Source organism: Stenella coeruleoalba, assembly GCF_951394435.1.
Source record: "Stenella coeruleoalba genome assembly, chromosome: 11".
Lineage (NCBI taxonomy): Eukaryota > Metazoa > Chordata > Mammalia > Artiodactyla > Delphinidae > Stenella > Stenella coeruleoalba.
Window position 1 is genome coordinate 22,856,261 of NC_137157.1, and position 27,402 is coordinate 22,883,662.

A 27,402-nucleotide genomic window follows, 5' to 3' on the forward strand; every position below is an offset into this window, starting at 1 on the left:
TAGAGGTTAATTACTTTTTTATTATTGAATTAAATTGTAAAGTCTACATCTACAAGTTTAATCAGGAAGAAATGCTTTGCATTTACATCAAGGACACATTTATTCTAGTGGAAGAAAACAGACACAGACAAAAGACCAAGTACACATTTAAAAAATTAAAAAAAGACTACGCGTTTTACCTGGTCCTACTTTGCTATTTTGGACCATACCTTTCCTATTAGAAAATTGATCTCATGTACATATTAAGTCTGATTTACCTTCCCACATTTCTGAACATTAAATGCAGTTTCTCACAATTTCTAATTATAAACGAAAGATTGAAAGCAATATGGGAATCAAAGTTTAAAAACAAAAAAAGTAAAAGTAGACTGCTATCACTGTATAGAGGCAACGCTGAATAAAATGTGCTCCCTCTGTGGCTCATCTCAAAACACTTTTACTTGGAGAGGCAAGCATTTCTGATCTAGGAGTAAGTTTCCCACTGCCTTTGCAGAGACGAGACCTACGAATATTTCTGGTCAACTGCAAAGTGAAAAATGTCTACAAAATATCTAAAAGCTAAATATCAGACTATGGCTGATGCAAATCAAACTTGTGTGTTGGTCTAAATATACATCTTCAGCTTTTCCTTTTTAAAAAGTATCTTTTTTATTTCAGAAGATATTTTTAAAAAACTTACATTTTTAATGTGCTTTACTGTCAATGACTGTAAAGTTGAAACTCACATGATTCAATTGAAATTTTTGTTTTACTTGATTCTACTGAAATTTCAATTACCTACTACTTTACCGAACAAAGTTATACATGAGGTAAGTTTTAGCTAAAAAAAAAATTAATCAACCACAAAGATAAACATTTCAAAAGTAAACAAAAATCATAATGCCCGCCTCAATTTCAGAGTTTAAAAATTTATGTATTAACTATTGAGTATCCAAGGAAAGTTTATTATGTAGTTTAAAAGCACATACTTTTTGCTTTTAAAAGCACATACTTTCAAATCAAATTAAGTTGGGAAATATAGGGCAAAAAAAACTTGGCAAAATGCATTTTTGGTAACCGAAGATAATTCAATAATGAATCCAAATGGAACCTAAGACTGGTGTTTAAAATTTCTAACTTCTAAACACACACACACACCTATTTATCTAAAAAGTATTTTGGTAATGGATTGATAGAATAAATGTTTTGCTTTAAATAAAAAGTACAAGTTTCCAATTATAGCCTTATAGCTAGCTAAACAGTCTTTAAAAACATGTACAGCCAGCTAACAGTTCTCTAAAACATGTGTAAGTTGCACTGATAGATCCCTGCTAAAAATCAACTGCATTTAAATGGGTCTTACCGAAGTAGGACATTCACAATACTAGATATCTTTTAAAAAGTGAGTACAATAGGGCTACAACAATAACATTATTACTATTAATAAAAGTTACAGAAGAGATTATCACTGTACTTTTCCCCATAAACACCATCAAACTTTGTTGCAGTCAGCAAAACTACAATCTCAAGTTACTTTTTCTCTTACCGAATTTCACGTTTCACATGTCTCTAGTTTTTATTCAGCAGAGAATAATTCTTAAAATCTTTTCTGTAAGAATTCAAAGTATTTAAGTGTGTAGCTTCACATTATACTACCACGTTTTGCCCTTCTTGTTTCCCAAATACACAAAAACAATATACATTTTTTCTCAAAAAAGAAATAAGATGTCCACATTAAAAAAATAAAGCCTACAAAAAAGTTCCAGAGCTAAAAAAGATTATTCATATGGCACGAAGTGATCTCCTACTAGTCCGAAGTCCAAAACATTGAATGAAGTCCATTTATATATATCTTGCTTGCTTTTCAATGGAATACTACATTTACTGAGGTGAAATCACATTTTTTTTTGTTCTTGAGTCAAGTGTACACAGATTTTTTTAATACAGTTATTAAAAATAGGAGACCAAGCTGAATGTGCCAAAGAGATATCATTCAGTTGACTTTTTTAGAGTCATTAGAAAGAAACTTATAGAATGGATTTCCTTGGTTGGTTTCCATAGCTTGATAGACCAAAAACAAAAAAAAGGCTACGACAACGAAGAGCAAAATTTTTATCCACATGGGAATGGAGCGTCCCTTTTTCGTCTTTTCTGACTTGACATCTGCCAAGGGAAGATACTTAGGAATATATTTAGACGAAAAAGATTCCTCCATCCTGAAATCACTGAGTTCTAATGGCCGGCCGGCAGCCCCTTTGATTGGTCTGCGGCAACTAGCACTGTTGGGAGTGAAAGGAGGAAGAGAAAAACAACTATTAGATAAAGTCATAACTTAAATAACATAAAATGACATGATTACTCCTAATTCCAAACACATTCCTTGAGGTAACAGTAGAAAATTGTCATATAATATCAACAGTGAGATCAGTCAACCTATTTAAAAACTTCTATACATTTTTCATTTAAAGAGTTAGATTTGTATCTTTTATTAGAAAATAATATTCAGAGTATTATAAATATTCACTAAATTTGCCTTCTTAAAGGTTTTTCAAGCTAATATATTTAGGGGATAAGAGGAAAAAATAAGGTAGTTTGGTTGTGATTCCTTCAGTCAGGAAACAATTCAACAGATATCTAAAAGCAGTCTTTTCAATTAGAAAAGAGAGACTCTCAGGAATAAAACAGATTTCCTTCTTACCAGGTTTCAGTTTAGATTTAAAAATAAGAATTAATAGTAGGTAAATGATTTATTTACAACCTTTCAGCTTAACAAAGTTAATTTTGAAACTGACTCAACTTTCAAGAATATGAACTAGTTAGTGCTTAGAAGAATTAAAGTGCTCCCAAAAAGAACAGTTTACTTATGAGAGCAGAGGTACAGTAATTTTGTGAAGAATTAAAAATTAGAATTCATTTATGTATGTATATATAAAATAATTATGTTGTATACCCTAAATATATAGTTTAATGTGTCAATATACCTCAATAAAGGTGGGAACAAATAAATAAAAATGCCTTAATTGAATACACTAAATAATTGTTTCAGTGTATCTGAATACCTAATTCCTGTTGGTGTAGCTGCTTCAAAGGGAAACATTTCCTTAAGAATATCCCTTTCTACTCTTCTTTCCTCTGTTTTTTCTCCCACCTAATAAGAAACAAACAAACAAAAAAACAACCAGAAGTTAAAATTTAGTGTAAATATGCAATAATTAGAACATAATTTTAAACAGAAGCTTTGGAGAACAGAATGCACTTCAATCTATCCAACTTCTACAACTGCCATTTCTGAATTCATTATTGCTTAATTATCCATACATTTCCATGGCTCTCTTCAAATTTCCTCAGTGTGAAGATATGTTCATGTTGTAATGGGGGGGGGGGGCACATATTCAAGTAAGTTAAAAACAAAAAAAACAAAAAATGAAATTTTTTTATTTCTTTCTAGTATAGCTAATATGGCAGTGTAAGTTCCCTCCAATGCTTTTCATTGACATTAAAAGTACATTGTTTCTTCCTCTTAATTTTGTAATAAAATAAATGATCAAATATAGAAGATATCAAATTAAGATGGATCTTTTAACAAATTTTAGTATATGCTTTTAACTAGAGAGTCAATCCAATCTTCCTAATTTAAGAAACATAAAATAATTTTTTAAACAACCTGATTGCTTTGCTAAATTACCTTTATGCCCAGATCAAAATAATCTTTGCTAAAGAATCATTAAAATTATAATGTATCCATGCAGTTAGTACTTTAAAGCTTAATTTTACAGGAGTTAATCAATTCAAGTATAATACAAAGTCACTTTAAAGTCCCATTATCTGACCTTTCAATGAAAGGTAGTAAGTATAGCTTCCCCCACAGCCCAAGTAACACTTTCCACTCACGTCCATTTTAACAAAGAGAACATATTACAAGCAGCACACAAATGAGCACTCCCTTGAAAACTGGAACTTAAAGAGGCACACAGAAGTAGCAAGAGGATAGTATTAGCATGTCATACGATATTACTTTCCATTGTCACTAATAAAGTATGTCTTTAAGATAATATATGCACATAAATAGACACACACACCCCCACCCAACAAAGCTCTGCTCCCTCCCACTCCAAAAAACAAATAAATATTTCTTCATTAAAAGATCAATGATAGCATCGATCTAAATTTTATTCATTTACTTCAGCTCTTGTCAATGGTTTCTTTGGTGTTCTTCTGGGTATGTCTGAGAATTCAGTGATTGGCAGAATAGGAGCTGCATGCTTGAAATTTCCAGTCACCCTATTGACAACCTGCCAAGATTCAAATTATTCAGACTCAGAATTATCCAAACATAACAAAGACACGTTAAAAGAAAAAATGATAGTCGATTTCTCTAATATTTGAAACTTTCCCTTAATAAAAATTTAGGTATAAGAACCTAGAAATACATTAGTGTTTCATATGTGAAGGAAGCCTTATTATTCTTTAAACATGTTAGCAAAAAAGTATCCTTATAACACTAAGTATTCTTGCACAATGAATTATATATATATTAAAGTGGCTACACTGAAAACTTCTAAAATTCAGAATTATATGGGGAAAATGAACTTAAAATATGTTTAAAAACATGTGTTTGAGGTTTGCCAAAATTCGCCACCTCCCCAATTCTAAGTAAAGGATAATTGACAAAGAATACCACTTGTATAGTTTATGAAACATATTTACTAAAGTTTCGTTGCTTGAAGCCATTATAGTTTCAGCTATGGGAGTACTCTCTGAAATTATTGCACCATCTATACGAAAATGTTCTGAAGTTTCCACCTGTTAGTTTGAAAACAAAACAAAAACAATAAATATAAAATAACCACTAAAACCCTGCCAATCTGAGAACCCCATTCTAAGCAATAAGCCTTGCATCACCCTTTTCCTCGGAGTTCTTCTCGACCCTCTCGTAGATTCCCTAGTTAATGCCTGCAGAGGTCCGCCTTTTGAAGATCCACTTGTCCATTCAGTCTCAGTTACTCCAGCTTGAGAATAGCTCTATTCAAGCATCAACACATTAAAAAGTCATATTCTAATATCAAACACCTTAATAATGATGGCCATATTAGCATACTGAGAATCCATGAAAAGTTTCCAAATGCCAGCATTTGAAAATAATGCTATGCCCTCAAACTATTTCAAATGTATTGACTGAATAGATATGTAGGCATAAGAAAACACTTAAAATATGGTAAAATACATTAGAGTCCAACTATAGGAGCTCACATATTATGATAAAAGTGAGAGGGGAAAAAAGACATCAATTTATCACTGGCTCCTTTTGTGACTTGCTGTTTACTATCTGGCTCCAGTATCACAGCTGCATCGCTAGCTGTCTAAACAAAAAAGCAGGCTGATCATGACTTGTAAGATAGTCATTTGTTATATAAAACAAGTCAGTTTCCTTTTAAAACAAAATACAAATTTTGTAATTGTTAGCACAGATTAAACATTATTCTTGTCGTGCGGTTAGGACTATTTAAATAGAATCAGTTTCAATAATCTATACACAGCTATCTGACTTAAAAGTTCCCAGGTGTCAAACTCATCTTAGAAACAGGTAATAAAATTGAGCAGCAACAAAAACTTGATGGTCATCTTTTTTTGTGAACAGGCAAGCCTAAAATGTCGCTGCCAGGACTCAGTGCCACTCACTCCTCACTACTGAAAAAAAAAGAAAAAATGGTAATAGGGATAGACCACTGTCCATTTCCAGTCCCAGATTTATTTCTCCTTGGAAAAGTCGACTGATTTTTCCTCATTTAAAAAATAATTTAGCAGTCCTCACATAACTATTTGAAAAGCACTAGACTAGTGCTTCTACCTGAAGCTTTTGTTAACATGCATATTCTGATTCAGTAGCTCCAGGGTGAGGCCTGAGATTCTACATTCCAAGGATCAAGTTATTCAACGTTTGAAACTTTTATTACCAGATGACTCTTTTAACTAGAGGACATCTATCAATGATTAGTTATACTAGAATATGCTTATACTATCACTTTTGCTTTCAAGCTAATATTTTATGTAGATAACTGATGTTTTTATATCTAAGTTAGTGTCTATTAATTTTAAAGATAGACATATTTTACTTTTATCTCGGGACAAGAGCAGTCATCCAATAAGTACACTTATTTGGCTGGAAGCATTACTACCAAAACACTACAAGATACAGACATAGTTTCATACATCTGGTTTTGTATTTATCTATATTTGGAACTGACTTTATAAGAGTTTCCCCCTTTGACTCACAATCTGAATCTCTGGGTTTCTTTTCCAGCTACCAATTAGGAAAAATTTGCTGAATGCAAACATTGTTAGTCAAAAGGCAAATTTGTAAACAAATTACATACACATATAATAGATGCTTATTAATAAATTCCTGATTATTTGAGTAGAAGGGAACACTAGTTTTAATCTTAAATTCTCAATCCCGGTGGCACAGTATCATCTGGGAAGCTTTTAAAAAATACCAAGTGCCCCAACCCCACCCTAGACCAATTAAGTCAGAATCTCTTCTAGACCGGCCTGGGCTTAATTAAATTTTGTAGCTCCTGAAGGGATTCTGATGTGCAGCCAGGGTTGAGAATAATGTAACTGACTTATGATGCGTCTCAAAGCCAAGTATTTTTTTCAAACTACTTCCAACACTGCTTCCTCTTTAATAATCAATTGCTCAATGCCAATAAAAACAATGAGAGTATTTAAAAAATATTCTAGTTTGATAGTCTACCTGGTATTATCAATGTATACTCAGTATTTAAAAACTCCTCAAAGAATTAAAAAGAACATTACTTTAAAGGGCTAATAAAGTTATCAGTTATGCAACTAATACAATATAAAGCCTAGATATTTGACCTACGTCCATGAAGGTAAGGAGGGGGGAAGAAGAGACATACTTTTCCCTTAAAATTGGTTACCTACCAAATTCCAGGACTTTCCATTCGTTATGTTTTATTCTGAATAAATAACTGAAATAATCTCTTCATCAAAAATTTTACCAAACATCTATTGAAACTATTACACTTAATACAAAAAAAAGTTTACATTTTAATTAGTTATCTTTGAAATTAAAGGCCAAGTTCCATTTTAAATTTTCTCCCATGGAAGAAAACACAAGAAATTCATTGGTTGCCTGTGGAAATAGCTGGGAACAGGGGTAGGATGGACACTTTTAACTATAAATCATTTATGCTTTCTTTTGCTCAGGTTTATTAAATTCTTTGGTTGAGGACTGTCAACCAATTTTATTAGTTCTTGCCTATCATCTAATTTAGAATTAATCATCTGCACAGAAAACTATCTTTCATACAACCAGAAAAGATACCTTGAAGACTGAAAAAAAATTTTTCTACCAGAATTCACTATGCAACAAGTGACTCTGAGAAGAAAATATAAATAAAAAACATAATTACAATTCAGTGTTATAACTACTTAGAGTAAGATGGACCAAGCAATTATTGACTGAAAAGAAAAACTCATTGCTACATAAAATTAGTAATGCGACTGCTATATGCTCTGTGGTCAAAATAAGGACTGTAGTGTCATCTATTTTCAGCAAGATGTTCTATAGAAAGTCCTCAATTTATCATGGAGACAACAGGAGGAAGAAACAAAATAACCCTATCAGGTAAAAAGTTATTCAGAAGACATCAGGCAGTTGAGGCACATGAGAATGCAGGAGCTGGGTTATTAAAGGAGGCTATAAATCTCATTCAGTAAAAATATAAGCTTTAACTAGGTTATAAAAAAATAATCAAGATAATTAAAAGCCACCTTACTTTAATGAACTATTAAGTAAAACATGACCAATATGGTTATTCATATTAACTTTTATTTTTTTAAAAAACAGCATCATATTCCTCCATTAGAGAAAGGTACTCCCATACATTACTTGTGGGAATGTGAAATGCTTCAACTCTTACACAGGGCAATTTGCTAACATCTAGCAAAATTACCCAGCAATTCCACTTCTAGATTTCCTGAAGATAAACTGGCTAAAACATGAAACAACACAGGTAAAAAGGCTGTTCACTGGTGTACCTTTGCATTATTCAGAATAGCACATAACTGAATAATCAATAACAAAAAATCAAAATATCCATCAAAAAGAAACTGGCTGAATAAATTACAGTAAATCCATAAAATGCAATACCATGCAGTGGTATAAAGCAATGAGGAAGAAGGCTATACTATATCTTGACATGATCTCAGGATAAGTGTTTAGATTAAAAACAGAAAAATAGAGATGTGCAATGTAGGCTGTCTTTCATATATGGAGGGGAGCATAAATAAATATATAAATCTATTATTTACTTATATTTTCAAAAAGAAACAAAATATAAACCGAAACTTAATAAAAATAGTAACCTATGGATAGAAGGAACAAAGATAGAAGCCAGATTTCTGACTCTTCTTTTGCCCAAATAAAGCCACATATATATTCTCAAAAATTAAAAAATAAATATGAAAGAAAAAAATTCTTTCAAGTGACTTTAAGCACAGTATTTTGATTTTATATCCTTAACATAAGAAAAACTGCCCCCCCATCTGAAGATACAATTAGCAGCTTTACTATTAGTAGTAATACTGTTATTTAAAAACATATATATAGTGAAAATTACATAAGAAACAATATTAAGAACCAAGATACTCAGCATAAGAGAAAAGTGATACAAGTGTGACACCTAGAAATTAGCCTGCATTCATAAATTTAAGGAATTCATGACCTATCTTCTCTTTCTAAAAAGTAAGTACTCCTAGCTTTACCTACTGAAAAAGCCTAGAACGATGACAACCCAGTAGGAATGAACACACTAGTATCCAGGCTGTAGGTAGCTTCCAAATAATACTTTCTATTAAAAGGATAAGGGGTTCTTAAGAAAAATGACTGACTTGATAAGAGGCCGGAAATATACAGCCCAGGACTTCTTATTGTGCCAGCAAACAAGAAAGTATCAAAGACAAATGGGGTCACTAAAAGGATACAGGAATCAACTCAACTCAATTCAGTAACTTGAATGTGAAAAAAGAATAATGACTGCAATTGATCATAAATCAAATATATAAAAACCACAGTAGTAAAAAGATATTATTGATCGTTTTTCAAAATGACTAAAGCACTTTAACTTGATAACTGGCAAATAAAAGGCATGTAAGCATTTATCCTGGCTCTCCTATATGAATTTTATTTCAAGGTAACTAGGCAATTCACAAGGGAAAGTTCTTTATAAAAGAATTCCAGTTACAGATGTAAAGGAATCAGAGAATTCCTAGATCCATTATTTCATTTGAAGTAATGAAATAACGTATCTAGGAAATAATCATAATGGCTCTCATAACCATTAAATGAAAGGGCGACGTGGAACTTTATAACGGATGAATTAGGCTTTCAATGCCTGAACCTATTACTAATTAATTTTAGCATCATCAAAAGGACATCATGTGTCTCTGAAATGATGCAATGTGAAGGCCACAACGCCATTTGTGAAGTATTCTTGTCAAAGTAACTGAACTCAAATCTAACCAACCCCTTAGATCTGTGCTGTACAAAATGATAGCTACTAGCCACGTGTAGTTATTTAAATTTAAATAACATAAAATCAAAATTTTAGTTTCTCAGCCATACAAGTCACATTCCAAGTATTAAGTGGCTACTTAATGAACAGCAGATATACAACAATTTCATCATCACAGAAAGGTCTATTGCACAGCCCCACTATAGTTCTAACTCCCAGTCTACAGGAAATCCAGGGTATGAAAGAGCAAATTAAACGACCCTTGAAGAAGCAATCTGCCAAATCCACAATGTGAGAAATATTATAGAGAACTAACCTGGTTTCTTCACCAAATAAACGGAGGGACGGAAAACCGTTTTAGTGGAAATAGCTACAGACTTAAAAGACAAAACAAGGGCTTCCCAGGTGGCACAGTGGTTAAGAATTCGCCTGCCAATGCAGTGGACACAGGTTCAAGTCCTAGTCCGGGAAGATTCCACATGCCGCAGAGCAACTAAGCCCGTGAGCCACAACTACTGAGCCCAAGGGCCACAACTACTGAAGCCCGTGCTCTCTAGGGCCTGCGTGCCACAACTACTGAGCCTGCATGCTCCAACTACTGAAGCCCGTGTGTCTAGAGCCTATGCTTCACAACAAGAGAAACCACCGCGATGAGAAGCCCGTGCACCGCAACGAAGAGTAGCCCCCGCTCGCCACAACTAGAGAAAGCCCACACGCAGCAATGAAGACTCAATGCAGCTAAAATTAAATAAATTTATTAATTAAAAAAAAGACAAAACAAAATCAAAAACACCAAATGATATGTGGAGTTTGTATGGAACCTGATTTGAATAATTCAATCATAAAAGAGACATTTCTGAAACTGGAGATTATTGTATGGAGAATGTATAAAGCTTTGAACACAGATATGAAAGTTTTATACACACACACAATGCCACTATCACTCCAAATAAAATTAATAATTCTTTCATATCTAACATATATATCTAATATATATAAATAAAAAACAGTTCCAGGGCTTCCCTGGTGGCGCAGTGGTTGGGAGTCCACCTGCTGATGCAGGGAACACGGGTTCGTGCCCCGGTCCGGGAGGATCCCACATGCTGCGGAGCAGCTGGGCCCGTGAGCCATGGCTGCTGAGTCTGTGCGTCCAGAGCCTGTGCAAAAAAAACAAAAACCAAAAAAAAACCCCAAAAAACAAAAAAAACACAAAAATCAGCTCCAATCTTTTAGAGATATATACTGAAATTTTAATGTGTGAAATGAGATGATGGCAGAGATTTGTTTTAATATACTTCAGCAACAAACAACAAAACCAAAGGAATTAAAAACGCCGCAGGGTGCAGGTGAAGATAAAATAAAACTGGCAGAACGTTGACAGCTGTTGAGGTTCTGTGACTGAAGGGTCAGTAAACTCTTCCCTTTACTCTTCCATATGACTTAAATTTTGTGGGACTTCCTTGGTGGTCCAGTGGTTAAGAATCCACCTGAATGCAGGGGCCACAGGTTTGAGCCCTAGTCTGGAAAGATCCCACATGCCGCGGAGCAACTAAGCCCGTGCGCCACAACTACTGAGCCTGCACTCTAGAGCCCACGAGCCACAACTACTGAAGCCTGTGCGCCCAGAGCCCATGCTCCGCAACAAGAGAAGCCACCACGATGAGAAGCCTGCGCACCGCAACGAAGAGTAGCCCCGCTCGCTGAAACTAGAGAAAGCCTGTGGGCAGCAACGAAGACCTAATAAAGCCAAAAATAAATAAATTTATTTAAAAAAAAAAGAACCTGCCTTCCAACGCAGGGGACATGGGTTCAATCCCTGGTCAGGGAACTAAGATCCCAAATGCCACATGCCACAACTAGAGAAGAAGCCCGCACGCCGCCAAGAAGAGCCAGTGCAGCCAAAATTTAAAAAAAAAAAATTTGTATAATAAGGCCGTTGTCTAATCCTGCCTCTCATCTCCTAAATCTACTCTCTCCTTTGACTATTTATCCTGTCCCTCAGTTTAGATTCCTCAGGTCAAACAATTATACCTTAAACCATATTTAAAACCATTTTCCCACCCTCCTTTTAACCTCTTATCTGACAAGTCAATGCATTCTTGCTAGCACTATACCATCTTGCCTACATAAAATGGACCAAGATTCTCCATGTCTGTCCATTTCAGTGTCCTTCACCAGATTTTCCTAGTTTCTCTTGCTCCGTTATTTCCTTATTCTTTCGTGTGCCCCTGCAGCTCTTCCCTGGCAACACCAGATAAAAAGACGACAAAATATTTATTCCAGTCTTTGGTTCAATATTAAACCAAATCTTCTTTCATTCAAAGCTCTATACATTCTCCATACAGTCACCAAGCTCATTTCTAACAAATAGTTCTGAAATTCAACTTAACTACATCAAACTAAGAAAGACACATGGCTTAAGAAATCAAGAATACTTCCATTGATGATGTGCGACTTTAAAATGACAAAGAGAAAATGGAAAAGATAAATAGCCAACTAGACAAATCTTCCAGCTGGACAGAAAAAGGGTAAGGAAAATGACTCTAGGGATAGCTGACTTGTAAATCGTCAGCCAAATCAATGCTTGATTAGTCAATAATTTGTTCGCTGTAAACTGAGTTCATTATTCCTGTGCTTATTTTCCCCTTAGTTTCCTACATTTTCCTTTTGGAAAACTGCATCTTGCCTCACCCATAAAAAGGTGAATTTTTGTCTAGAATAAGGAAAGAAAACAGTGTGGTCTTAGGATCAGACTAGCTTCAGAGTTGAGGGAAAAGCCACAGAATTATTATAAGACAGGCAAAAATAAAAGCAAAGTCAAAAATCTAGAGACAAAGACACAAATATAAAACCATTCCCCTGTTTTTTATTATATCAGAATTGCTTAGGTATTTCCACCTTTTAAAATGTCTCTTAAAAAGCAGTATGACTGGCTCTGAACTATGCTTAGCATAGAGTCAAACACAAATGAGACATTTATTAAACACTTGCTTTTGCAGTAAACACAGGCTACACTACTGACAAAACACACAAAGATTAGATTTCTAGTGCCATTTAATGAATGCTTTATCGAGTGTGCTGGATTTTGGGTGTCAACTATGAACTAAAGGCAGGGACCAGGCACATCAGTGTTGTCAGAAGATTACTTATACCTGAATACAGCGACCATAAAGCTAAAGATACCTGATTGTGCTCAACTCTTCTTTGCTTGAGTGTTACCGGAGTCTTTGCTCTGCCCTTTAGTGGTTCTCTCTTCTCAAGCTTGAGCTCTATTTTAGAGTCTGGAAATAACATCGGAGAAATCATTACTCTCTGAGACACACAATAAACTACAATGTCATCCTAACATTACTCTGGAACCCTGGTTTTTCGGCACACTGATACATAAAATAAGTCTGTATATTAGTACTACCTCAACAGACCCAAACTTGTCAACTGCAATTTCTGTCTTTAAAAACTTTTCTTTTCCATTTTTATTTCATTCCATTTTGTTTATCTCCCCCACTCCTTAATATGATCACCACTTCTTCCTGTTTATTCTTTCTTTTTTCTGGGACTAATAGCCTGAAACAAAGTAAAAACCCATGGAGGCTTTTCACTGAAAACAATTAGGAAGTGGGAAAAGTACATTAGAATACATAGTTGTTACCATTCTTTTGTCCATACAGTGCATTTTTACTACATAAACAAAGGTTAGTTATTAAATTAAAATTTAGAATATGGAAGGGAAAAAGCTATAGAGAATTTTAAGACTGAAAAAAACTTGTATGGTATCAAGCCACTAATAACAATAAGTACAATGACGTTTATACATAAGTGCATTTTAGAAGTCTGTCCTTTTTTGATGTGACTATAAAAACCCTGTGTACAACTGAAGAGGTATGGAAGAAACTTGTTCACAGAAAAGTACAACCAACCACAGGTCACTTCTCCTCAGCCTCCCCCATAATAAAGTACCATTTCTTGGAAGAGAAGCTAGTGCATGTATATTATAGCAAATCACCATGATGGTTATTACCATAACAACTCAAATACGTATATCTTTTATCATAGGCTTCAATATCCCATTCTCCTAGTTTTGATTTTATCACCATTTGAAGGGCCAGACTTTTCAAGAGACTTGATAAAAATTTTAGTTAGCTTCTACATTTTTGTGGCCATTTATCATATAGCAAAATTAATGTCAGTTGTCACTTCTAAAACTTCTATTACCAAAAAGTTACTTTCTTATGACACAGAAATGGAGTCAACTCTTAAACAAAAGCTTAGTTTTGCATGAATTCAATGCAGTTGTGCTAAAAAGTAGTCAAGATAGTTATGTGTCTTGCTAAATATCTAGCCTAGTACCAGTCAGTCCAGTCTACTTGCAAGTTTCCCAAAAATAAACAGTGATTTTTTTACCATGTTAGTTCAAATAGTTCCATCTTTATTTAGGATTAAGGTATCAATTCCATCCCCCACTTCCCAGTAATTCTATTAATGGCTCTATTATCTATGGGACAATCTTCAGCATTATAAAGTCTTACGTTAACTCAGAACCTAAGAATCAGAAAGCAAAAAGAACCCAGTAGTAGTTGAGCAGAAATTGATTAAACAAATAAGATATCTGGTTACAGAATAATTCCTCTTACAAACTTAAATTCCAATAGCCAATAAAAACATGGTCCTCATCAACTATACTTCAATTAGAAAAAAAAAGACACCCCAAAACCATTGTCCTCAAATAGGGAAAAAAAAAACCCCAAAACATTTAATAATAATTTGAATATGTTCAGCTAAACCACTGGAATGTCAAGTGAGTTTCAGTGATGAAATGGAAAAGGGATGTTGTTCATCCACAAATATCTAACTTGTTGCAACTCTAAGAATAAAACACACATACAACATGTTTGTGGAGACCACACAAAACTGTTCAAATTTAACAACTTTATTGAATTTGCAAAAGCATTCTACAGTAATACATTAAAAAAAAAATCACATAGTACTTAGTAGGTACATGTATACATGTACATTTCAGAAGACAAATAACAAATAGAATTACTCCCAGAAAGCTGCAAAGATGGATAGGTTAGTCTAAGAATATAGTAATGGCTGTAAGTCCCAAGGGACTATATTTTGTTTATAATTAATACTACTATTTTCCATAAAAATACAAAGAAATTCGATTATCAAGTGCCTCTACAGTTAGACTCTCTCATCTTACAATCATAGAAATGAAAACAGAGAATAATATACTGCTTTATATAGACACACAGAAACTGGGATATAGTAGGATCTCTTATGACTTAAAAAAAATAACTTAAATTTGCTTTTAGAATTTAGCTTAGATTAAGCCTAATCATACATGAATTACAACGTACCTTAAAAGTGTTACTTATTAAAAAAAAAGTCCCATCTTTCCTAATTCATCTGTCTATAGTTTTACAGTGATGGTGAGAATGCACTATCCCAGAATACTATGGTCTAGAGCAGTATTTCTCAAAGTGTAGTCCACCAACTGCTTGTTACCAGTCCATGAAAAAACAAGGCATTTGCGCCAGAATGTAAATCAGCGCACTGTCTTTCCTCTACCAATAAAGTTTTACCACAAAAATAAAACCTGTCATTCATCTAGATTCAAATTCTGGTACACACTTATCTTATCTGTGGATCAGTAACAGTTTGTAGACTGGCACTTTGAGTTGCACTGATTTGGACTATTACAAACGATACTGTAGATATCAGTAAAAAACAACACAAGTGAGAAAATAAGAGAAAATATGTAGACAAGTTCTGGAAAGTAATAAAATATTAAGTAATATTTAAAACCATGGAGACTCAACTTAAATCTAGTTAATGGAATTTTCTTAGTTTTGAAGAGTTGTAAAATCTTAAAATAGGAAAGACTGAACTATTTGAGAAAAAAATGCTATCTAGAAAAGCTTTAAACTGTTAGTATCAGGCTTTCTTTCTGTGCAACTAAAAAAAAGGCAGATATATGTAGGCAATTACTTTTATACTAAAATTTAATTGGTAGAAGTTTGACACTTTGAAATTAGCCTATTCTGGAGACTAAAAAGACATTAGAAAATTCTGGCATAAGAGTACTTTAAATTCCTAGAAAAGCTGCCAAGTTCCCCATATCAAAGATAAGATAGATGTCTTTATTCTTAATTTTATTAGTGTTTTTTTCCACTCTTTTTAATTACTTTGAATACTTCTCTTCCAAATAATGTTCCGCCTTTAAAGGGAGTAACAGCCAGCTTATTCTTAGAAGCTGGATTAATTTTGCAATCTTTTAGCCAGAGATACCGGCGACCTAAAGTGGAAGATCCCATGGTATAAGCAGCCATTTTTATTTCATCAAAGGCAGCTTCACAAAGAAATGAGGCCGCATCATATGTTTTGCTTAGCATCCCAAGTGCCTGGTGCACGTGACTAGGATCTGAGCTAAGAATTTGTGCAGCCTGACTAATGTCTGCCTGCATAGCCCGAACTACAAAGGCAGTATGGGTTGCAATCTGCAATGCTGATGCTGCAGCTTCATACGTTCCACAAAGTGCTAAGTCCAACTGTTTATCACAGGACTCAGGGGAAGCTGCCTGAATACCTGCTGGTGGAGTGGCTTCAGAAATAAACCCTAGGATTTCATCATCTACTTCTGGAACTGATAATATCCGTGTTGCCTCTCTGGAAGAAATTGGATACTTGCATGCCAATGAAGGCAGCTGCCTGCCGATTTGCTGCCACTCCTCTTCAATTACTTTTAAAATAGATTCATGGAAGGGAAAAGATAGTTCGGGGGCATCTATTTTATCATGCTGTGATTGCTTAGACATTTCTATGCCTAAGGTAGTCAGTGAGTGAGAGACAACGGTTTTTGCAGAAGAAGACATCAGTTCGGATCCAGGTATATTTTGAAATGCCACAGAGGAACCTGAATCCTTTTCTTCTACTGACTTTTCACTGAGTCTAGGTAATTTTCGTGGAGGAGACAGGGATTCTGTTTCTCGAAAATTAGGTGCATCAATTCTCTTCCATATATTTTCTACATCCAGTGGGGGTGTAGAGCTAGAAGTCCCAGGCAAACTACCTACTCCACCCTGGACCAACAGAGAACTGACGTAATCTCTGATTGCCTTAGCCAGTGGTGGAGAAATTACTTGTGATCTCTCAGATTCTTCTAGTGCTCTCCTTTCACTGGAGAGAACTGACTGATCTGAAACATGGGACCTCTCAGTACATAATGGTTGAATTCCACTTTTCTCTCCACAGTAAATATTTTCTACTATGTCTTTATAGCAAGTACTGGTGGTTTCTTTAATCAGTGAAGGAGAAGCTGCAGCAGAGACCAACATGGCAGCGAGTTCATGCTGAGGAGATGTCGAAGAACTTTTCTCTAAACATCTATCATGGCTAGACTTGGAGGAAACAAACAAATTCCCTCCAGAAGCTAACTTCTGCATCTGTTCCCTGCCAGGCAAGGCTGTGGCAATAAGAGGTTCCCTAGGTGGGTCTCCCTTAGAAGAATGTACTTTCTTAGCTGCCTGTTGTTCAGTCCTGCCCAAAGGAGGACGGGTGGAGATTTCAGGAAAAGAAATACCCTGAAAAAATCCACCAGAGGGAGTAGTTGGAAGTTCAGAAAAAGGAAAAAAATCCCTAGTGGACTTCACTTTCTTGTGTTCTTTCTTCTTTCCTGTAGAGGCAAAAGAGGCAGGAAGTTTAAGCATTACTTGTGTTTAAGCTGATTCTATTCTTTGCCTCTTTGCTAATAACATAGTGCTGTTGAAGGAACATTCTGAACAACCAATTTGACAGACTGTGCCCTGGCAGGCAATGCTTATGGAGATATAAACAATTTGAGTCATTAAATAGTCATGAAATTAACAAACAAGTCATATGAATTAAAAATTTATAAGTGTCAAGTTGTTCTTAAAATAAATTTTAAAAGGTCGTTTATTTCATGTACTACTCAAAAAATATTTATATACCATGGCCAAATTTTCTTAAAATAGTCTACTAAAAACATGTCAAAATATTTACTATAAAGTTTTCTTGAAATCAGATCTTCTAGCAAAAACTATAAATTTAAATGCTTATCAATATGAGAACAGAGAAAACATGCCGTATGTAAATACTACTGCTACAGATCAATTACGAGAAATAAATCAGACACATGTAATATATCAGTAAGAGATCTTAATATAACAGAGTAAAGAAAAGCAAGTGATAAGATTTAGCATATCACTTACACAAATTTTTTTTCAAGTACAAGATAATACCATGTATTAGGCAGATGCATATGAAAAAGTATTTAAAATCAGGCTGGAAAGATAATCATCAAATTAATGATAGTGGTTGCTTCTCTGGAGATGATACTTAGAAAGGGATAACTGGGGAAACTTTGTCTCTACTTGTAATACTTTTTTCTCTTAGAAAGATGAAATTTGCAGCAAAAAAGATAGAGAGTGATTTTACGTGACAAAAAATTAGACATTTCTACTTTTCTGTTTCTTAGAATTCTCAACAAAAGGTATTTAAATCAAATTACTTGGAGGACTACTCTAATGATATGAACAAAATTTACATATATCTTGGTAATATTATTTAAAATTTTATCTTCTTCATGGTTACTGTGTCTTATGAGTCTGAAAAAAATTTGATTTTTTTGATTATACACTTTATTAACATCATATAAAATTTTACCTTCTTCATTGTCACTGTATCTGTCAGAGTCATTACTTCCATTCTGTCTTGTATTTTCCACTGAAGAAGAAATTGCCGGCAGAGGAGTAGAAGATCTAGATTCTGTTCCTTGTTCCCTCAGTTTCAACAGCTTTTTCTCATATAGCTTCCTGGTTGTTCCTGTATTAAGGCAGAATTTGCTTTATTACTTGTATTGTCTTATTTAAGATCCAGCTCAGACATTAGCTTTAGAAACATTAAAGTGTTACTTTTCACTGTTTCCTTTTCTAAACTTAAATGCTTAAAAATACTACATAATGGATTCTTTTCTAAAATAGGTGTTTTTCTGGGATGTTAATAAATGATTATAACAATGGTTTTCTGGTTTTTTTTTTGTTGTTGTAGAATACATAATAGATTGATTTAAGTCTTACTATGGATAACCTATTGAAGAGCCATGTATGACTGAGTATCTCTGACTGAAAAGTTTTGAACTTTGTGTAATTTCTCTAGTACTAATAGTACTTGCCTTTGTAGAAAAATCATGTTTATAAACAGAGTGTACTCCTCTGAATTATTATGATTAAAATCCCACAACTCTAAGAGACTAATATGCCTATAAAGGCCATTTAGTTATGGGAAAAGTCCTAAAAGTCACATTTTTTAAAACTGAGTATCTCTGACACCTAGCACTGAGTAAATTTACGATGTTAAATCATATTTCAATATACTGCTGCAGTAAAAATGACCTTTTACGGAAAATGTGTGTTACAAAGAGAAATGATTTGCCAATTAGATAGCAAAGTAAAATTGATTATAAATAATTCAGTAACATTTCAATGACAATTTAAAACTAAAAATAGCTTTTACTTTCTGTTTTACACTAGCTATATGTCTTTCCCTGATTTCTATAAGATGAATAAAATGATAAACATGTATTTTTTAGAAACAATACGTATCTCAGAATGTTACAGATAAGTAGTCTTAAGATGAACAGCTGGGGAGGGGGAAATAAGGAGACGCTGGCCTTAAAATTTCAGTTACACAAGATGAATAAGTTCTAGAAATCTAAGTGTAGCTTGGGCTACAGTTAACAACACTGTATTACATCCTTGAAATTTACTAGGAAGGTAGATCTTAAGTGCTCTCACCACATATACATGCATAAAAGAAAACTCTGAAGTGATGGATATGTTAATTAGCTTGATTATGGTGATCATTTCACAATGTACATGTATATTAAAACAGCACGTTGTACACCTTAAATGTACAACATTTGTTTGTCAATTATACCTTAATAAAGCTGGGGAAAAAATAAACAACTGGTATATCAACATGTAATTTAATGTATGTTAATACACAATACACAGTCTTCAGCACCTCCCTTTTGTAATTTTAAATGAAAAATATAAAAAGGGTATCAAATGTCTGTTGGTAATTATACTAATAGGCTTATTATCATCTCTTGGGAAGCCGTACATTAAATAAGACAAAAGAAAGACAATATTCTAAATTCTTATTTGCAACTACACCTATAGGTAAAAAACAACCCCCAAATCTACAGTATTCAAAAATTTACAGGGACTTCCTTGGTGGTCCAGTGGTTAAGCATCCGCCTTCCAATGCAGGGGACGTGGGTTCAATCCCTGAGCAGGGAAGTAAGATTCCACACGCTGTGGGGCAATTAAGCCCACGTGCCACAACTAGCGAGAAGCCCATGTGCTGCAACGAAAGCCCGTATGCCACAACGAAGATCCCACGTGCTGCAACTAAGACCTGATGCAGTCAATTAAAAAAAAAAATTTTTTTTTTACACAACTTAGAAGATCAAATAGAACTTTCTCATCTTGAGGTTATTGCCAAGACCCTCCAAAATTAAGGCACAATCAGCCTTGCAAACTCACTGACTTAACAGTAACCAAATGATGAAAATCCAGGGTATTTACTTTTAAGTCTTCCTTTTCGGTTTGTTCTTTAGTTTTCAGTTTGTTCCTGAATTCCAATCAAAACAAGACTTTTTAATAGGTACTTTTAATGATAACTGAAAGTGGGTACTACGCTGGGAATTGAATAACTTGAGTTCTTTTAAGAAGTCTGTCACTAACTTACTGATTTGGATTAATTTGGCCAGCTATGTTACCTCAGATTTTCCTCAATTGTCATATAAGACCCATATGTCTCATCAAGTAGTATGACAACGGGCACAATACGAAACAATCTCAACAGAGGTAATCTTGGGGATTAATTAGTTCAATTCTCTCATTTTATTTCCCTCATTTATATAGTTAGGGAAACTAAGGTCCTGGTCATATAAATGATTAATGACAGACTGGTCCTTAGAACGAAAACTCTACCTGCTAGACAAGAGGGGAAAACAGTGTGGGGTACTGCTTCATAAAAAGATATTTGAAATTTTATCAGCTTACCCACAATAGGACCAGGGTTCACTCCATATTTCACAAGCTGATCCAGAAGGTCTTCATTAGAGAGCTCGGTTACATCTAGATCATCTTTATCTTCTAGTCTGGGTTTATCAGTTTTCTTTGTGGCTTTCTGTAAAGGAAGTCCAGTTGTCATTTCCACATGAATTTTTAAATGTTCATTTATTGATACTATATAAATAACACTGCATACAATAAACATGCAAATTTACCTTCAAGTTGACTTATAGTAGAGCTTAGCAATTTGATTAAATTAAAAGCAACTTATTATTCAAAAGTATTTTCTAAGTTCAGCTGTAATTATACAAACCTAATAAGCCAAGCAAGTAACTCAAATTTTAGATATTACTGTTAAAATAGTCAATTTTGGTTAACTATCTAAAGAGGTGACGGCATCAAAAATTCAAAAGAGCAAAAAGTCTGAGTCTAAACATTTTCATCCAGATAACTGTAAATACAATTTACTACTGGTTTTTCTATAATCCTTGAAAGTTTAAATTAATCCAGGAAAGTTTAAGATTTTACCATAAAGGTTAATACATGTTATATATAAAAATGATTTATTTCAAACAAGCATATCAAAATTTAAGAAGCCCAAATGAATATTCTTCTTGTAATACAGTGACTTTAAAAGCCAGTTTTTGACTCATGAAGGAAGTCAGACTCTATGGCTACACATCACCTCTGACATGGCTTTGTTGCCACACATAGTCTATATGACCATTTCACTAAGACTAGCTGAAAAGCGTGGAACAAGCTTTGAGAAAAATTTTAAAGGCAGGTTTTAAAATAATTTAAGCAATGGCATTCTTTATTGGAAAAACTATATAAACTTCCAAGGTTAAACAGGGTAAGGGAGCAAAAGTATGGTTAGCTTTTAGGGTTGTGGCAAATAGCTTTACAAATGTCTCAGTAATCCCAGTAACCATCAGAGGACAATATAAACGGCTGTTTAAATAATGGCCACAAACATCAAAGTCAATGTAGGCCCAAATTACTATTTAAGGCAGAAGAGTCAATACTGCATCCTAGAAATATTTTATGGAAAATAGCAAAAATCATAGAGCTGGGGACTTCCCTGGTGGTCCAGTGGCTAAGACTCCAGGCTCCCAATGCAGGGGGCCCGGGTTCGATCCCTGGTCAGGGAACTAGATCCCACATGCTGCAACTAAAGATCTTGCGTGCCCCAACTAAGACCCGGTGCAGCCAAATAAATAAAGAAAAAAAAAAGAAAAAAAAAAAATCATAGAGCTGTATGGGCTGTTTACTTTCCAGTGATGCTGAGGGGGAAAGAAAAATCAGGCATTATTTGTCATGTATTAGAATTTGTTTCTCAATCAAATAAAAATGTGAAATACTTCATATAAAGAACATAATAAGAACAATGATGTCAACTCATGAGAAATCTTCAATACAATTTTTTAAATGTCTGTGAAAAGTTACCAAGGGTACTTTCAGAAGGCTTTAATATTGTACTAATGTAGGATCATTAAGCTCAAATCTTAAGCAACTCACACCTTGATGTCAAAATAGCTGCCCAGAGTCTAAGAGTTCTATATATCAAATCCTTGAATTCTTTAGAAAAGACTCTTTTTTTTTTAATCAAAGAGACCTAATCCTGTGACCTACTTGAATATGCCAAAAGTGTGGACAGGTTGGGAAGAAAAACCCCATTGTGTAACATAAATACTTTATAGAAAAAAAAGCAGTCAGGTACAGATTACTTGTAGAAAAAAATCCCTGTAACCATAAGAATGTTCAAATCCTACTCCTATAACCAAACATCCAGGAATTTCAACTTCCTGAAGCAGCGTGAGGTTTTCAAGAAATAATCTGTCTTTGGCACTAACTACATTCTGCTTTTTATTAGTTATCTGTACATATGTTTTACCTTCTCCAGATGGTAAACTCCTTGAACAATAGTCCTTAAGCCTGGTTTGTTATCAAAACCTCAAAACTTCAGGAAAAGTTGCCTCTATTTTAAAAAGTCTTACCCCATTCTGGGTCCTAATATTGGGCCTGACAATCTGTATTTTGATGTACAGCTCAGGTGATTTTAGATGTAGCATTTAAGAGGGTAACACAAAGCAGGAGCACTGTCATATTGTATCCCAAGCAGCTAAAATTAAAAAGAGTGCCTGACACAGGAATAGGTACCTGATACATGTTTTGTTGAATGAATGAATCAAAGTGCCATCTGGTGAGGGGGAAATTAGCCACTTATTTTAAAAAACCAATTTCTTATTAAGAAAAAACAAAGATTTAGCATATCCAAGCAGGAAACCAACTCCCTCACATTTTCTTAAAACATATTGAAACTCTACAGCTGTACAAGGAAATTTTAAGTAAAGGCCAATAAACTGGCATAAGGTAAGTCAAATAGAGCAGGTGCTCATAACGGGCCACCTGAGTTTTATTTTTACAGAGAAAAGCTCCAGAAAAGTAATGCCATTCTATGAAATATCAAATTTAATAAGAATAAAAATTGGGAGTATACATATTTATCAAGCCAGCAGTTTCAACCAGGAAGAAGGAGCCATTAGTTGTAATGATTTCTGCCTCCAGAGAGCTTTGTTCCTTTAAGCAAATCATGTAATCTCTTAGTTTCCTTCGGTCAAAATACCAAGTACCAGCTACGTGCCAGGCACTGTTCTCCAGTTTCTTCCCAACTACCAGATGATCTCTAATTTCTTTTTCAACTTTAAAATCCAAAAGTTCTGTGATATCACCTATGCACTCTTATTTAAATCTCTACCATTAGTAGCAAAGATGCTGAAGTATAACTAATTATTACTACAGAACAGATTCTATTGAGCATTTATATACCAAATTGTGTTCTAAGTGCCTTATATGTATTAACTTATTGAATCCTAAAAATCCTATGCAATAGATACTAATATCCCCATTTTACAAGAGAGGAAACAAGTCCAAAGTTGTTCAGGTAACTCAGGCAATCTGCATACCCAGTTATATGGTAACATTTGAGCAGACTTTACGTACATATCACTTTCACAAACTTACCTCATCCACTTCTGAATACATTATGGTAGCACTGTATTGTTCTGGCGTTAAATAAAAACGACAAAATTCAGAAATCACATATTGTAATAGCTAACATGTGCTGTAGTTGCTGAGCACTAGACATCTTCACAAATGCAACCTCAAGTAATTCTCTAAGTTGCTATTAGATTATTCCTATTTCAGATGAAAACTGAGCATCTGATAGGCAATGCTCTTTGTTCGAGGTCATCTGAATAAGGGCAGAACTGGAATTTGAATCTATAATTCTGATTCAGAAGTCTGTATACTTAACACCTTAGTGTAGAATATAGTGGTCAATTTATGATTTAACTTTTACTACCTAACACACTCTTTACTGTTCTGTTCCATGTCATTAAATATTTCCTGTTAAGAATTCATAATTCATCAGATCAGACCATTCAAGAATGCTATGCTCCAATGGATTCCAAACAGCTACACTGCTTTGCATCCTGAACGAAAAGGCAGACCATCAACTCTGTATGTAAACGTTTATTTTTGTGTTGACAATGCTGATAATTTCATCACTGGAAAATACTTGTTACCATCAAGATGCATAAAAAGCATAGAAATAAGAAAACTAAAAACTAAAACCAAATTTTGAACATGCAAATATTTTGCCCTATCACATCAAGTGTACCTGACCATGGCAATGGCTGAAATGAAACAATTTCTCCTTTAGTTAAAAATACTCTTCATAAACCCATGTTTAAATCGAAGGTATATGCTATGTCCTTGGCCAAATCCATGTTAATGTTTGTTTTAAAATGTTAAAAATTCACCATTTAAAAAAATCTGCCTTATCTGAAACTGTCAAACATAATTTGGCTTTCTCCTAGAGCATAAATATTCTTTAAGAAATGTGACTCTATATTGTTATTACACATAGGGCTAACAATGACTAGAACATAAAACACTGTACATATAAAAGGAGAATAATTTTATATACCAATTATTATAAATGGTCTAAGGTTGTCTTCTTATAAATTCAATATATTTTTTTCCTATGCCTGATAAAAAAATTTATCAGACTCCTTAGTTAAATTAGGACTCATTTTTACTTAATGTGCTTTAAAGAGGAAAGTGATGTTAGTGACCAACTACCACTATTAGCTTTTTCAAGTTGTTGACACCACTGCACCCAACCCAGGGTACACTTTTTTGAGTTTTAAATACACAAGGTAGAAAAAACTTAAAGCTGTCTTTGACACAGTTGATATCTATATGGAGTCAAACATTGAGATACATGCTACTGGACATAGGAGGTTCTCTTAAAAAATTAACTATGGTGGTTGGCAGGTCTGCAGAAATCAAACTCCTGCAGTTAAGAGCGCATGATAGGAACTCAAAAATGTTGGATAATTGAACTGAAATTAAAAAATTTTACATTCAGGTTCTTCTTACACCCCAAAGAACACAGGGTAGATCGGGACATACACTCTTTGAAAAAGTTGAAGGAAAAACATCAAAACCGAGACAGCTGTTTCTGTCGACAGCGAATCATCATCAAAATAAGAATGAATAATCCTATCATAAACATACAACCAAATACTTCCACAGCTCAAGAATGATACATTTGCACAGGAGACCAACATAAGGTTCTATAGAAGACTTAAAAAAAAATGTGCTGATTTAAATGGAAGATATTTCATTTTCAACCAAATTTTTACTAATAGTTTGAATATTACTTTCGTTTTCAGAGGGGTTGGGGAGAAACAGGTAAGGGATATACTTTATTTCAAAAATAAATTTCTTCTTATGGAGTACAGTGGCTTTCTTCAAATTCAAAAACAAGACATGAGAAACAAGAAGGTGCGATCCATCTTTTACTTAACAAACCAATATTTATTTGGCACTACTATGTGCCATGCATCGATTTAAGACATAAGGTTTTCAATTTCTCTAAAGCCCAGGCTAAGATTTAATTAAATCTACATGTGTCTATTATATCTTTCCTTCATTTCCATCTGGGTAGTCCAGAAAATACACTGGATAAATTTTTTAAAACTTAAGATAACTTTGAAAGAAACAGTCGTTTTGAGTTATACTAGTAATCAGTACAACTCTAAACTCCACTTTCAATGTTTTACAAAGCATTGCACTTTACACCAGTCACTAGTTTTAACTACATTCTATTATGCTTTGTAGCCTGATAACCAGGCTGATTCATACTAATAGCACATAAAACCCCAGAGAACAAAACCCAACTATTCTCAAACGAAATATGCATTTGCTGGAGCCAATCTGAGTTTACCCGGGATTAGATATCCCAAATTGCAACAATGACAGAGCAGAATGTCATGAAATAAACATTTCTCCTGATTCCGAAGCTTCTCCTTTTTTCATGCAAATACACCAAAAGGAAAAACAACCCCCCAAACCCCTAAAACCCAAGCCCTAAGTAACTAGAATTTTTAAATATTTGAGCGTCTATGATAACCACTCAAAGGTGTATTTTAAAATGCTCGTTTAATTTTGAGTAACGCTGCCCCGCCAAAAGACGGCCTGCTGCTGGAAAGGAGTAACACAAACAAGAAAAACATAAACCGTTCAAAAAGCCCTCCATATGCAAAAAACATAAAAAGGCGGGAATTTCTTTATTTCAAATTTTGGTTAGGTATCAGTATGTCACAAATTGCCCTCCAGGGAGCGCTCTGAGACCCGGTTACTAGTCATTTCTGTTAATAAAGCGGGAAAACGCTCAAACGTAACCTGTAGCCGTTTCGAACTGACCCTCCTTAGGGCTTTCGAAAAGGGCAGGGAAGTCCCTGTTCAGCTGCCCACCTCCAGCGGCCGGGCGTCCAGGGACACAGAGCTGCCTGCGCGCGCCCATCACCCGCTCGCAACCCGAGAGCAAACGCCAACTTCACACCCCCCGACACACCGCGGCTAAAACGCGCGCCCCGCGGCCTCAACTTCGGGGATCTCCTTTCCGGCGCCCTTCCCTCTCAGAGCCCGAGAGCCCGCGGCGAAGGGGCCGAGCCCGGCGTCCGCAGACCCAGAGGCCAGCCCCCCGGGCGGGTGGGGGAATAGCCCCGCCGCCGAGGGAGGGCTGCGCGCGCGCGAGGTTGGGGGGGGGGGCGCCCACCGCTAAACGCCTGCCTTTGTGGCCCCGGCCGTGCGTCCTTACCCTGCCGACGGCGGCGCGGCTGCGGCCCGCGGCGGCGGCCCCGGAGCCCAGGACCGGGGTAGGTTCGCGCTCTTCGTCGCTGGAAAAGTCCGGGGGCCCCTTGCTGTTGGCGCCGGCGGCGAGCGGCGGCCGGTTGCGCGCCGTGAGGTGCTGCAGGTAGAGCTGCACGTACACGTCTTTGCGCTGCTCCCCGGCCGGTAGCGTCACATTGTTGGCGACCAACTCACTCTTCAACTTCTCTTTCGTCAGGACCGAGGGGTCTTCCAGGAACTCCGGCATCTCGGCGGCGGCGAATCCCCTTCCCCGCAGCCGTTGCACCCGCCGCTCACGCCGGCGCGCTCGCTCCTTGCCCGGGGGGGGTGGGGGGCCGCGCTACCGCCTCCGAGTCTCACAGCTCTCGGCCGGGACTTGCGCCACGGAGCACAGCGGAAACTCGCGCACACAAAGCCAAGCCAACGCCGGACACAAAAGCCCCTGCAGAACAAGCGGGGCCCAGTGCAGCCAAGCCAGGAGTCCGCACCAACCCCAGCGCACACCCCACGGCCAAGGGAGAGCAGCCTCTTCGCCCACGCCCCAAGAACGGGTGCCGCCATTGGCCCGCGGCCGTAGG

At 35.5% G+C, this 27,402-nt stretch overlaps 1 protein-coding gene across 4 annotated transcripts; it reads right to left on the reverse strand.

The window, feature by feature from the left end:
• Nucleotides 1-27,374, reverse strand: TMPO (thymopoietin). 4 transcript variants are annotated; one of them, XM_079937570.1, is made up of 9 exons: nt 26,793-27,374; nt 20,609-20,735; nt 18,204-18,362; nt 12,702-12,799; nt 4,882-5,001; nt 4,687-4,782; nt 4,161-4,271; nt 3,039-3,127; nt 1-2,258 (listed from the first exon to the last, which is right to left on the reverse strand). In XM_079937570.1, the coding sequence occupies exons 1-9, from the start codon at nt 27,069-27,071 to the stop codon at nt 1,973-1,975; spliced, it is 1,365 nt and encodes a 454-aa protein (XP_079793696.1). In that variant the 5' UTR covers nt 27,072-27,374; the 3' UTR covers nt 1-1,972. The 4 variants fall into 4 exon arrangements, with proteins under 4 accessions (XP_079793696.1, XP_079793697.1, XP_079793698.1 ...); XM_079937571.1 differs by lacking the exons at nt 4,687-4,782; nt 4,882-5,001; XM_079937572.1 differs by lacking the exons at nt 4,161-4,271; nt 4,687-4,782; nt 4,882-5,001.
• Between the last annotated feature and the right edge of the window lie 28 nt (nt 27,375-27,402).

Excerpts from the sequence above, each read along its gene's own strand:
- TMPO (XM_079937569.1), bottom strand. The coding sequence starts at position 27,071 with ATGCCGGAGTTCCTGGAAGACCCCTCGGTCCTGACGAAAGAGAAGTTG. Across the intron at positions 18,363-20,608 it reads GAACCCTGGTCCTATTGTGG|GAACAACCAGGAAGCTATAT; the intron begins GTAAGCTGATAA and ends GCCTTAATACAG. Across the intron at positions 17,194-18,203 it reads ATACAGTGACAATGAAGAAG|GAAAGAAGAAAGAACACAAG; the intron begins GTAAAATTTTAT and ends TTGCCTCTACAG.